This window comes from Myotis davidii, unplaced genomic scaffold (genome assembly GCF_000327345.1).
Source record: "Myotis davidii unplaced genomic scaffold, ASM32734v1 scaffold200, whole genome shotgun sequence".
In the NCBI taxonomy this organism is placed as follows: domain Eukaryota; kingdom Metazoa; phylum Chordata; class Mammalia; order Chiroptera; family Vespertilionidae; genus Myotis; species Myotis davidii.
Window position 1 is genome coordinate 40372 of NW_006293700.1, and position 13675 is coordinate 54046.

Here is a 13675-nt window from a genome sequence, read left to right on the forward strand (position 1 = left end):
TATAATGTATTAATTCATTAATTCTTTAACATTTATTTCCTGAGAATAAGGATATCCTCATATACAACTATAATGCCATTAACATAACAAAATTTTTAACAGTGATACTATCAAATTATCTAATATGAAGTCTATATTCAACTTTCTCTCTTTTTTCCAGTAGAGTCTATTATAGATTGTTGTGTTTTGGTGTTTGTTTGTTTCTTTTTTATCCACCATCTAATGAAGGATCATGTGTGGAGTTAAGTTTTCAAGTCTCTTTAGTCTTTATAATCTAGAACAGTCTCCGACTTTTGTTTTATTTTATAACATTGATATCCTTGTAGATGGCAGGCAATTGTTTCCAAATCTGGACATGTCTGATTGTTTCCTGATAATTAAACTCAAGTTAAATATTTTTGGCAGTAATTCTACATAGGTAATAGTACTGAGTACTTCTTCTTTTTCCCATATCTAGAGATTCATAATGTCAGTTTGCCCCATTATTGCTGATACTGAGTTTGTTTACTTGCAAGGTTAAGGCCATATCCTCTAGGGTTCTTCATTGTGAAGATACATTTGCTCTTTGTAATTAAGAAGTCATCTACTACCTCTGCTTTGGAAAAAAATGGCACAGACTCTCTCAGCTCCTCCCCCTTAAATACAACTATAAACCTTGGAAATAATGGAGAAGGCAGCCGAAGCAGTTTTATGCTGTGAAAAATGTAAAGAGGAGGATGGAATGGCTAGGGATCTGACGACTGGAGGAACAACAGTGGCCAGCAACGTATGATTCTCCCACCAACAGCGTAAGGCAAACGAGGCCTGGCATTTCCCAACCCCAGACTAGCAAGAGGAGGTGGTGGCCTTGATAAGTTCATTTTCCCCCCTAATCAGACAGGAGTCCTGCCGGCCTCACGGGCAGAACCTGGCTGCACTGGCCAGGGAATTGACAGAGTCCCACCACAAGAAAGGGTCAGAGGGCATACTGTCCTTTCCTGCCAGACTTGAGACTCCTCTTCCCCTCTGAAGACAGTGGGCAGTTAAGTGCCTTTTACTTGACAAAAAGACACAAAAGGGTTCCCTCCACAACAAAACTTGACATGGGAATCCTTTATGTCCCCATAACCAGACATTCCCTTTATCTACCTAAAGGCACCAGATGCACAACCTAGAGATGCTCCTTTTGCCCTCTCAGCAGGTACACTGGGAGCCACAGCAACACCAGACAGCCCAGGCAAACTAAAATAGCACTTCAAGAGCTCTGAAGCTGTCACTGGAACCACAAGTTACAAAAGTAAGCCAGGGGGCTGCCTTTTAAAATAAAAGATATGAATAGGCCCCAGACACTCTTAAAATAATAGTCAAATTGTGCAAGTCACATTATACGAAGAACCAGGAAAACCACACCTTACATGAGAAAAGATAGTCAACTAATGCTAACACTAAGATGAATCAGATGATGGAATTATCTGGCAAAGAATTTAAATGCATGTGTTTCCTAAAATAGAGCCAGAAGATGAAGTGGCATCATTCTCACATCAGACATTAGATTATAATATGCGATGGACTTTCTTCAGTGAACATGCAACTCCCACAATTTGCTCTGATCATGTCAGCGTCACTGAAACCCTCAGCCATCTTAGTTTACAACAGTGGTTCTCAACCTTCCTAATGGCGCGACCCTTTAATACAGTTCCTCATGTCGTGGTGACCCCCAATTTCATTGTTACAAATTGAACATAATTAAAGCATCGTGATTAATCTCAAAAACAATATGTAATTATATATGTGTTTTCCGATGGTCTTAGGCGACCCCTGTGAAAGGGTCGTTCGACCCCCAAAGGGATCGCGACCCACAGGTTGAGAACCGCTGGTTTACAACTTTGAACTTTATTTTGGATTCTTCCCATTAAATCTAATTAATCCTGCTTTTTAAAAAATCATAAAAATGCTTCAACAAGCAATTATAAGTTCCCTTGAAACAAATGAGAACACCAAATATCAACAAATATAAATACTGACAAAGAACCAAGTGAAATTTATGTAACTGAAACAAAATATAAAAACTTGTTAAATGGACCCAGATTGGAAATGACAGAGTATAGAGTTTTTTAATGAGGATAGATCTATAGAATTTATCCAAAATGAACACCAGAGAGAAAATAGACTAAAACTTATGTATAGGCCCAATCAAAATTTCAGCAGGTTGTTTTGTGAATATCAACTAACTGATTCCAAAGTTTGTATAGAGCGGTGAAAGACCCAGAACGGTGAACAAATTATTGAAAGAGAAGAACAAAATTGGAGAACTGATATTAACTTTCTCTAAGACTTACTATAAATCCACAGTAATCAAGACAATGTATATTGGCAAAAGATTAGAGAATGGGACAGGAAAGAGAGGCCACATAGCCCAGAAATATAGTAAACTAATCTTTGACGAAGGAGCCAAAGCAATCCAATGGAGCAAAGGTAGCCTTTTCTACAAATGGTGCTGGAACAACTGGACGTCCACATGTTAAAAAAAAAAGAAGTCTAGACAGAGACCTCCCACCCACCACAAAATTTAACTCTAAATGGGTCATAGACCTAAATGTAAAATGTAAAACTATAAAACTTCTAAAGAAAATAAGAGATAACCTATATGACCTCAGGTGTGGCAGGGAATTTTTAGGTATAACACCAAAGGCACAATCCATGAAAGAAAAATGTAAACTGGACTTTATTAAAATGAAAACTTGAGAAATGAGGTACCAAAGGATGTCTAAGAAAGAAGACCGGCTCTGTATTTTTATTATACTTAGGGAAAATTTTAATAAAATGTCCATAAATTTGCATGGCAAAATAATGGAATGAAATGTGATTGTCGATTTTCTTCACTCACCACAGCTAATGCATCATGTCATCATCATTCAAAGCTAACACTTAAATATTTCTTCAGCTTAAAGGTGGAACCCAAGACCAAGGGATTAAAACAGCAGCAACAGCAACATAAGAAACTGCTGGCAGCGATGCTCTCTCAAGATTCTTTTGAGTCTATTCACAGCCCTACCCCACCCGTAACAGAAGAAGATATTGATAATGAAGATGATGCGATGGAATTGCTGGGTAATTTTAAAAATTAATAATTTCTCCTTTTATTCTTCTTTGGCATTGTAAAATGTATGGTGATTAAGAGACTTGAAGAGTTTTGAATAGTTTTGTCTTAGGGGAAAGAGCTTAACGCACATTTTATTTACATTAGACTTTTATGAAGTTGCATCTAAGAGCTAAGTTGAAATCACCTAAGCATGCGAACCATTAGACTGTACTTTGTGTTTTATACATGCAGCTCTTTGCCTTCTAACTATTTAATCAAGCTTTATTCTGTGTGCAATTGTGATATTCAGTTGTTTGCTTTATTCTCTGATTATAATTGCCTTGATTACAGCTTTTGTCTATAAAATGTATCCAAAGTACATATTTCAATCCTTATCCCATATGTCCCCCTGTTATTTAAGAATGTTTCATAAAAATAGGTTAAATTTAAAGAGGCAGAGAGTATAACGAATGCTTTATATCTTCCATAAATGACAGAAAAGTTGAAATGTAGACATTTCAGTTTTTAACTTTTTCATAGGCCCATTACTTTCATAAAAACTTTATTAATGTTGTATATGTAAGAAATCCTTTTATGTCTATTGATGAAGTAAATGTATGTTTCTGTGTCATCAGAAATATTTTTGTAGTAACTTTAATAACTTGAACTTCCCTTTGGAAAACCATTTTTTCCAAAAGAATGAATGAACTTTTATTTCAGAGAAAGTGATCCACATATAAAACAACATTTTTGTCAGTGATATCAATTATTCTATTCCAAATAATTAGAGCAATTTTAAATACTTTGTAACAATATACTAGTAAGAAAATAAGTCTAGTCATTTGAAAGCTTTAAATAAGTTTAACATATAAAATATGGAGTCCCAGAAATATGCATATATTTAAATTTTTTTCTTATACCAGATTCTTCGGTTTTAAGTATTTATGACAGTAAAACACTATCATTATGATAAGTGATGTAAGTTTCTTTGCATTGGCCTACAGAGGTGTTATTTAGTCAGTGATAGCAGGCTCACTGATGTTTTCTGATGTTATAATACCTGCATTTATTCTAGCATTGAGGAGACTATATCATGGTATTTTCATCTCAAGCTGTTGGTCTCTCTCTTTCAAAAGAACAATTAAGCCTTGGTGCTTCTTAAGGAATCTTCTCTTCCCCACCTCCAAATCATTACTGTGGCAGATGTGCAGGATGTGGTGGTCAGACCTTTTTCAGTTAATTTCCATTCAACAAGTATTTACTGAGCACTTACTATGTGCTAGGCAGTGAGTCCTGGGGACATAAAAATAAAATAATCACGGTCTCTGTTTGCTAGAACTTTACCTTCTAGTGTTCAAGATAAAAATGTAAATACATCACTCCAGTAGTGCTGCTGCAGGTCTAATTTGATTAAGTTTTCAGCTGTATATAGGGAGAATCCCTAATGCATGAGTAGGGGACGGCGATCAGGGAATATTTCCTAAAGAAACTGATCGTTCTGGTGAGTCCCGAGGTGCATCGTCAGCAGGCAGAGTGCGATCGTTCTCCGTGTAGGTTTACTCTGGTAGGAATGGAATCTCTGCATTTATGCCCCAGGACAGTGCTTATAAATTGTTCTCTGCTTTGGTCAGTAACAATGAATCGGCATTGCATTGTGCCGATATTTTCCTCTCTCTATCCTTTCCTGTAAATGACAGCTCATCGTTAGCCAATGTCCACATGAAGGCAACTGTCGCTTGCCACACGAATCTTTTGAAGAAATGCAGGCTCAGAATCACTGTAGGGTTACTGAGAGCCTCAGGAGTTCAGAGGAGATCGCAGAACTTCGGTGGTATCTCAAGGGATTCTTTAAGGGATTCTTTAAGGGGGCTCTGATGTCCACTCAGTGCTGGTGCCCCATAGATGTCGGCTGCTCTGTTATCAAGTGTCAGGTCTCCCAAGCTGAAGACCAGAGGGTTGGGTTTTGACTACCTAACGTGAGCAACTAATAGCTGGTCCTCATTAATTTTTTTTTTCATTTAGACCTTTTAGCAAACTTAATCCTAAGAGATAGTCAAAGGACTTGGCCTTTCTTCCTGTAATTCTACATGTCTCAGCACAGAGAGCTGGTGGTATACTAATGCTGATCTCCACATGCTCCAAGTCCATTAGTCTATCCCCTAAAATAACGCCATACGCAGCTTTCCCTGTTGCCTACTTGTCTCCATGAACAAAGGTGATATGGCAGAAAATTCAGTCTAAAAGATGGTTTCACCCAGAAAGTTCATCTACTAAATAAAATGTCATTTGAATATGAAATATGTTTGATTTTTAAGGCCCAAATATTTGTACCCACTAATATAATTTAATGATTTTTAAAATACACATTTAAAATATAAACTCAGAGTTTTCTTCAAAAGTAACTAGTATATATAAATTCATTACATACGATGTTACTTAGGTCTCACTAAGGTAATGGCTCATCTTTTATATGAAATTAAATGTACATGATAATTTCAGTTAACACAAGAAGTAAGAATTTTTTCAGTCATGATACAATGACAGGTTAGTATGCCAAGTATGGATATAGCATAAAATAGTTCTTATTTATTTTAGGACTTGACATCTTGGGTAGCCATGTATATCTCTTAATATTTCAGTGTTTTTCAATGGAATCATTGGTACAGTACTCCTAAATCTATTTAGAAACTATAAAAATCTACCTTCCTAGTCCTTTTAATATTAGATTTCCATCATTTTGTTTATTATAGAATTTTAAGACAATAATTTTGAAACTCTGCTTCTAAAGAAACATCTGATTATATTTATTTGAAACAAATTCAAATGCTAAGTTCTTGAAAATTTCATGAAGTGTAATTGTAGTACATAGAATCAAGTGTAAAATCAAACAGAGACATCTGATACTTAAAATACCTTTTTTAAGCTACTATGTTTTGTAGAATGGTTTAGCTCTAGCTTATGTGTTTTAGGGTTTAAATTGTCATTATCTATACCATGATTTAACAGGTTGAATTTTTATTTATTATGCATGTGAAGCACTCTGTAAACTTTTTGAAGTGATAAATAAGTAAAAGGTATAATGATTAGCTTACATTAATATATAAATAATTATTCCTTATCAAAACTGATTGATTGGAAGTGTTTTTGGAAAAAGGTTTTTAGTTGAAGTAGTAAACTTTAACAAAACTATTAATCCTGGTTTTGTTTATTACAAAATCTAGCAATGTTAATATATACTAATATTTAATTCTCTACAGTTTGGTTGCATTTTTGTGGATTTATTTTCTAAATGTATTGGGTATATGAAAAAAATTTTAGTACACCATTTATAATTTTTTATGTAGTTTAAATATTTTCTGTAGGATTGCTTTAAATACTACTTATAAACTCATAGTATATAAGTAAATTAATATGGAATTATTATATATCAGAGAATAACATCAAAATTTGTGGAGTGTAAGATATAATAATTTTAATCACTTCTGAATTTGGTACTCTGATTACAGAAGATATTGAATAAAATATCTCCATGTCACCTTAAATTAAATAACTTTCACTTCAAATATAAGATATTCTCAGTTATTTTAGTAATTGTGCTAGAAATTAATGACCACAATGAGTAAGCCATAATAAAACATTTTCATGCTTTTTAAGTTATTAAAATAAGTAATTTTCAAAAATGGAAAGACAAGTTGCAGTGGTAAAGATATAAAAACCTTTATGTATTTTATTTTATTATTTTATACAGAAAATTTGAGGGACTTCATTAGTTTCAAAGATTTCACTTTGTGAATATGAGCCCATTTTCATCATGTTACATGCATTTTTCCTCTTATTTTTTATGAAATACTAATTGTAATACATATTTGATTGTTCTCTGCATAATTTATATTCATTAAAATATCACTAGAATTATTTGAAAGATACAACTACTTTTCTTACACACTTTAGTATGGGTTATTACTCTTTAAAAATTTTTATGCTTTCTCAGAATTGATGATGAGGCTAATATCTAAAAATCACATGCAGGAAGTACTAAAAAGAAAAAAAAACAGGATTAGTCATGCTTTATACTTTCTAGTCATAGGTCACAGTCATCTAAAAATTAAAACTAAAGTTATATTACCAAAACATACAAGGTGCTTAAAAATATATTTTATTTGTTATAAATTTAATAGTTAAGAACAAGCATAATTATACAGTACTGGTATTCTTTGCAGAATATAGTAATTGAGTTTCTAAAAAACTAAGTATATTACCACATTCTGTAAAATATAAACTTTATTTTCTGGAGGCACTCATGGCATCAAAATGATCCTTTGGCAAATTCTTCTGCATTTTTTTAAAGTAAACATTCACTCTGCTTTTTGTTTTTAATTGGAGACTTTTTAAAATAGAGAGTACCCGTTTTTGCAAAATAGCATGCATTTTACCTAATGAGAAATGGGTGCTGTCACTCTGTTTTGTTCACGGGGGGTGGGGGGGGGTGGGGGGGGCTTAATGAAAACAATAACCTATCTAACTACCTATCGCCTACCTGTGTTTTAATGGTCTAAAGTGTGTGGAATAGACTGGAGCACATGGGAACAGAGATACACGCTTTGTTTCCTTTGAGTATCACTCATTGGGCGTATCAGGGCAGCATAAATGTTATCACTTTTAAAATGTAGATTTTTTTGTAGAAAAGATTCTGTTAAAACTTTAAGTTGTAAGATTGCTTTAAATGTTACTGAGAAATTCATTCATCATAGTATGAAAATAGCTTAGTGTGGAATTAGTACATGCTGGAGATTAAAATATCTAAATTTGTGTGATGTCAAAATAAAATAATTTTGAGCACCACCGAGTTAGTGCTCTAAGTCTAGAACATACTGAATAACTTCTCTTCCAAATCACCTGCATCTAAGTAAACCTCATTTTTAAATATAAGATATTCTCACAAATGTCAGTAGTTATACTGGAAGTAATGACCACAATTCATTAAATATTATAGAAAATTTGCATATGTATTTTTAAATGTTCACTAGTTGACTTAGTATTATGGAAAAACTAGGACCTCACACAGATGTATAAAAAAATCTTTCACATTCTGAGTATTAAATATTTCCTTCTGTGAAGTCATGAGATGTACAGGGCCGACAAAAGTAGATTTACAGTTGTGAGTATGCAAAACACAGCTTATTCTTGTATTATTATTCATTAATTATTCTGTTATTTATTTCCATTACAACTGTAAACCTACTTCTCAGCTTTAAAATAAAGTAAGAAAAGTAATGCATGCTTATTACTGGTCTTACAGTGGTTTCAGGATTTTAGCCTTCTTAGTTCCCTTTGTCATTGAATGTTCCCATGTGAATACTGTCTACATAATTTTACTGTTTACTGCCTTCCTGACAAGCAAAATATTTCAGAAATTTCAATAAAGAGTAATTATTTTCAAGAAAACTATTAGCACTTACAAGTCAACATAGGCTTATTTTAGGGGATTTTAATATCAGATCTGCTGGGAGTCAAATTTCTTCTAAAATACTATTTATTTTATTATTTAAAGGCAGATATTCAGTATAAGGAATGTGGCATTACAGAAGGTAAATGCAAATGGAATCCAAATAAGTTGAAAGAAGCAAATGATGCAGTTAAGCAGAGGAATCAATGACCTAGAAAGCTAACAGAGAATGTTAGCAATGCGGAAACTGATACATTCCTCCTAATGCTGACAAGGAAAAGGGTAGAAAAATACAAATTACCACTATGAAAAAGATAGGCAAGACCAGATTTCACCATAGATCTTACACAAAAGATAATAAAAAACATGTGAAAACAACTTTGTATCAGCATATTTGACACTTAGATATAATGGAAAAAAAATTCTAGCAAAACACATCATACCAGATATAAAAAAAGGAGAAATAGGATATCTGATTAGTTCCATATTTGTTAAAAAAATTGAATTTGCAAACAAAATCCCTCACCAAAAGACAACTTCAGGTTCACATGGTTTCTTTGATGAATTTTCAGATATTAAGTAAAAAATAATGCCAAATGTGATAAACTCAGGAAGTGGAGAAGAGAGAAAACTTTGCGGGTTGTTTTGAGACTAGCGTGTCCCTTATGGACACAGATACATATGTTCTCAACAAAGTATTATTAAATTAAATCTCTATGATCCAATTTGGTCTCAATCAAATTTCTAATAGGCTTAAAAAAAGAAAGAACTTGATGAGCTAATTCTAAAATATATATGGAAATAATGACCTGAAATTGATAAAATCATCAGGGAAAAGGAGAGTATCTGGAATTAAAATATCTGATTTCAGGACTTACCATAAGGCTATACAACAGCCAAGACAATATGGTATTGATACAAAACTTGACAAGCAGATCGAGGAAATAGTTTAAAGTTTAGAAATATATCTAGTCAGTTCGTTTTCAACAAAGGCATCAGGCAATTTGATATATAAAGAAAATATTTTCAAGCATTGGCACTGGAACAATGAGATAAATGTAAAGAAATTGTACCCTAACAAAAAATATTTTTAAATGAATTATAGGGACAACCTTGAGGCAGGCAGAGATTTTTTTTTAAGAGATAACTAAGGATTAAAAAAGACATTTAATAAACCGGACCTCATTAAAATTATAAGCTTCTCAGAAAATGAGAAGGTAAGAAGAAAATTTAAAAAATAGAGAAGTATACCACTTACTGGGAGAAAATATGGACAGTATATCTGACAATCATTTCTTGGCCTTTTGGCTAAGATCAAGTGTAGTATCTATTCTTATCAGCTTAATCTCTGATATGTCCTTTAGCTGGACAATATTCTTTTTTAAAAAAGGGCAAAAGCTTTCAACAGGAAGTTCACAAAATGAGTTAAACAAATGGTAAATAAGCACATGAACAGTGTTTAACTTCATAACTTCAAAGAAATGCAAATTAAAGCAGCACTGAAAGATCACTACAAACCAACTAGAAGGGCTAAAGACTCTCAACACAAAATATTGCCAAGAATGTGGTGTCACTGTATATTTCAAATATTGCTCATAGGAATGAAAAATTTTACAATCACTTTGGAGTAAATGTCTGGCAGTTTCTTATAAAATTCAATATGTACCTACACTATGGCCTAGAAATTCTTAGATATTTTCCTAAGAGAAATAAACATGTATCCTCAAATAGTTGTGTATGAAAGCAGTTTTATTATAATAAATATCCTAGACAAAAAACAAAATTGTAATCACTAGGAGAAATTATAAATAAATTGTGATATATTTACACAATGAAATATTGTTAAGTAATAAAAATGATTTAATCACTGATACATGTGGCAATCTGGAGGAATCTCATTGTTATGGACCAATTCATATGTTGATGCCATAACTCCTAATTTTGATACTATTTGGAGACAGGACTTTCAGGGATAATTATTAAGGTTACAGGAGGTCATAAGGGTGGGTTCCCAATTCAGTAGGTCTGGTGGCCTTATAAGAAGGGAAAGATACAGAGCCGTCTCCCCTCCCTCTCCCTCTCCCTCTTTCTCTGCCTCTATGTGCATGCACACTCAGCAATCAGGAAAGGTCATGTGAGGATGCAGTGAGAAGGTGGCCATCTGCAACCCAAGGAGAGAGCTCTCACCAGACATTGACCCAGCTGACACCTTCACCTTGGACTTTCCAGCTTCCATGACTATGAGAAAATAAATTTCTGTTATTTGAGCCATCTAGTCTAAGACATTTTGTTATGGCAATTTAAGCCAAATAAGACACGTATAAACACTACGCCGAACAAGAGAAACCAGAAACAAATGACTACACACTATGCTAATTTAATCATAGGGAACTCAAAAACAGACAAAACTGATCTATGGTGATAGACATCAGAACATAGTGTGGGTGGTTAGGGATTGGTATCAGGAAGCTTTCTGTGCTGATAGAAATATTTTATATTTTCATCGAAGTGCTCATTACCACATGGGTGTATACATTTATCAAAACTCATTACGTTGTACATTTACTATCTGTGTATATCCGTGCAGATGTGAATTCGAAAAAAATAAAATAGAAATTTTTGTATATAAAAATCATGGCTGCATAATGTCAGATCATGAGAATACTCAAGGAGTCAAAATTAAATTTGATGTTTGTTATTGTTCCTAAAATAAAATGATTACATTTTATAGAAACACACATGAGATATGAAAGGTAATTTAAGACAGTAATGTAGGCATTTGCTATGGAAATATCTCTGCTGTGACCTTTAATATGTTTTCCAAAGTCTGCCTATTGTAAGCCTCATGTGTGAATAATCCTGAACAAAAACAGAAATTGTCTTTTTAATTTCATAGTTGCACTTCAGAAAGCAGAATTTGATCTTTGATGATAAATTTCCTTGTTTTGAATATACATACTCTTCCAATGTGGACACACCATATTTTATTTGATATACTGAAATGTCCTTCCTTACTGACGTGCTTGTGATACAGAGAGCTAAAGTTGTGGCAATTTAAACTGAAAAGGTTCTTGTTACCAACTGGAAATGTGCAGTACATATATTGTGATTCTTTTTATATTCTTTGTTTAAACATCGTCAGTGAGATATACATACATGACATAAAATTTATCCATTAAATGTATAGAGTTCAATGGCTTTTACTATATTTACAGAGTTCTGCAACCATCCCACAATCTAAGTTTAGAACATTTTCATCGCCCCTCCCCCCAAAAACCCAACCAATTAGCAGTTACTCCTCGTTCTACCACCACCCACTCCCTCACAGTGAGGCAATCATTATTCTTTTCTGTCTTATGGCTTGGGTATTCTGAGCATTACATAAATGAAATCATATACTATGTGTGATCTTCTATGAAGGACTTCTTTTACTTAGAATAATATTTACAAAATTTATTAATATTGTTGTTGTATTAGTCCTTGTTCCTTTTTTACTGACTTCTGCGCATGGGCCACTAAGTTTCAATTGCATTGTGCGTGCGCGGCCACACGTGGCATTTGGGGAAGAGCCACACTCAAGGGGCCAAAGAGCCGCATGTGGCTCATGAGCCACAGTTTGCCGACCACTGGTTTAGGTTTTAGAGCATTTTTAGGTTCATAGCAAAATTGAGCTGATGATCCCTTCCTCACACATAACCATTGGCAACCACTGATCCTTTTACTGTATCCATAGTATAGTCTTCTTCAGATTTTTGTACAGCTGGAATCATAGTGTGCAGGCTTTTGATATTGACTTATTTCACTTAATAACATGCATTTAATGATTATTCCATGTCTTTTTATGGCTGGGTAGCTCATTTATTTTTAACACTAATAGTATTACAGTCTGAATGGTACAGTGTATCTTTTCATCGACTGAAGGACATCTTGGTTGCTTCCAAGTATTAGCAGTTGTAAATAATGCTGCTAAAAACATCTGTGTGCAGATTTTTGTGTGAATGTAAGTTTTCAGTTTATTTGGGTGTATACAAAGGAGCATGATCGCTGGATTGTATAGTAAAAATATGTTTAGTTTTGTAAGAAACTGCCAAAGTATTTTTCAAAGTGGCTGTACCATTTTGCATTCTCCCCACCAAGGAATGAGAGTTCTTGTGGCTTCACATCTTCACCAGCATTTGGTGCTGTACTTTTTTTTTTATTGTAGCCATTTTAATAGGTGTGCAGTGTTACCTCGTTTTATTTCCAATAACCTAATGACAGATGATGTTGAAGACCTTTTCATACGCTTATTTGCCATCTGTCTTTTTTGGTGAGGTGTCTGTTCAGATCATTGGCCTATTCTTTAATTGGGTTGTCTCCCCCTCATCCCTCCCCTGCCTTCCCTCTGGTATTTGGCAGTCCGCTCAATGTTTCTATGTCTCTGGGTCTATTTTTTTTTATCAGTTTATGTTGGTCATTAGATTCTACATATGAGTGAGATCAGATGATACTTATCTTTCTCTGACTGGCTTATTTTGCTTAGTATAATGCTCCCTAGGTCTATCCATGCTGTTGCAACTGGTAAAGTGTCTGAATGGTACAGTGTATCTTTTCATCGACTGAAGGAGGACATCTTTGCTTCCAAGTATTAGCAGTTGTAAATAATGCTGCTAAAAACATCTGTGTGCAGATTTTTGTGTGAATGTAAGTTTTCAGTTTATTTGGGTGTATACAAAGGAGCATGATCGCTGGATTGTATAGTAAAAATATGTTTAGTTTTGTAAGAAACTGCCAAAGTATTTTTCAAAGTGGCTGTACCATTTTGCATTCTCCCCACCAAGGAATGAGAGTTCTTGTGGCTTCACATCTTCACCAGCATTTGGTGCTGTACTTTTTTTTTTATTGTAGCCATTTTAATAGGTGTGCAGTGTTACCTCGTTTTATTTCCAATAACCTAATGACAGATGATGTTGAAGACCTTTTCATACGCTTATTTGCCATCTGTCTTTTTTGGTGAGGTGTCTGTTCAGATCATTGGCCTATTCTTTAATTGGGTTGTTTATTTTCTTATTGTTGATTTTTTAAAATAAATCTTTATTGTTGAAAGTCTTACGTATGTCCCTCCCCCCCACCCATTGCCCTCTCCTTCCCCCACCCCACCCCTAAGCTTTCACCACCCACTGTCTGTG

General features: G+C 34.0%; 1 protein-coding gene across 1 annotated transcript in view; it reads left to right on the forward strand.

The window, feature by feature from the left end:
- Nucleotides 1-13675, forward strand: part of LOC102757537 (chromosome unknown open reading frame, human C8orf34) — a 208568-nt gene that overhangs the window by 29532 nt on the left and 165361 nt on the right. Inside the window, exon 6 of the mRNA XM_015566289.1 lies at nucleotides 2924-3090. Within this exon, the coding sequence (XP_015421775.1) occupies nucleotides 2924-3090 (167 nt within the window). The remainder of the gene's footprint in view (nucleotides 1-2923; nucleotides 3091-13675) is intronic.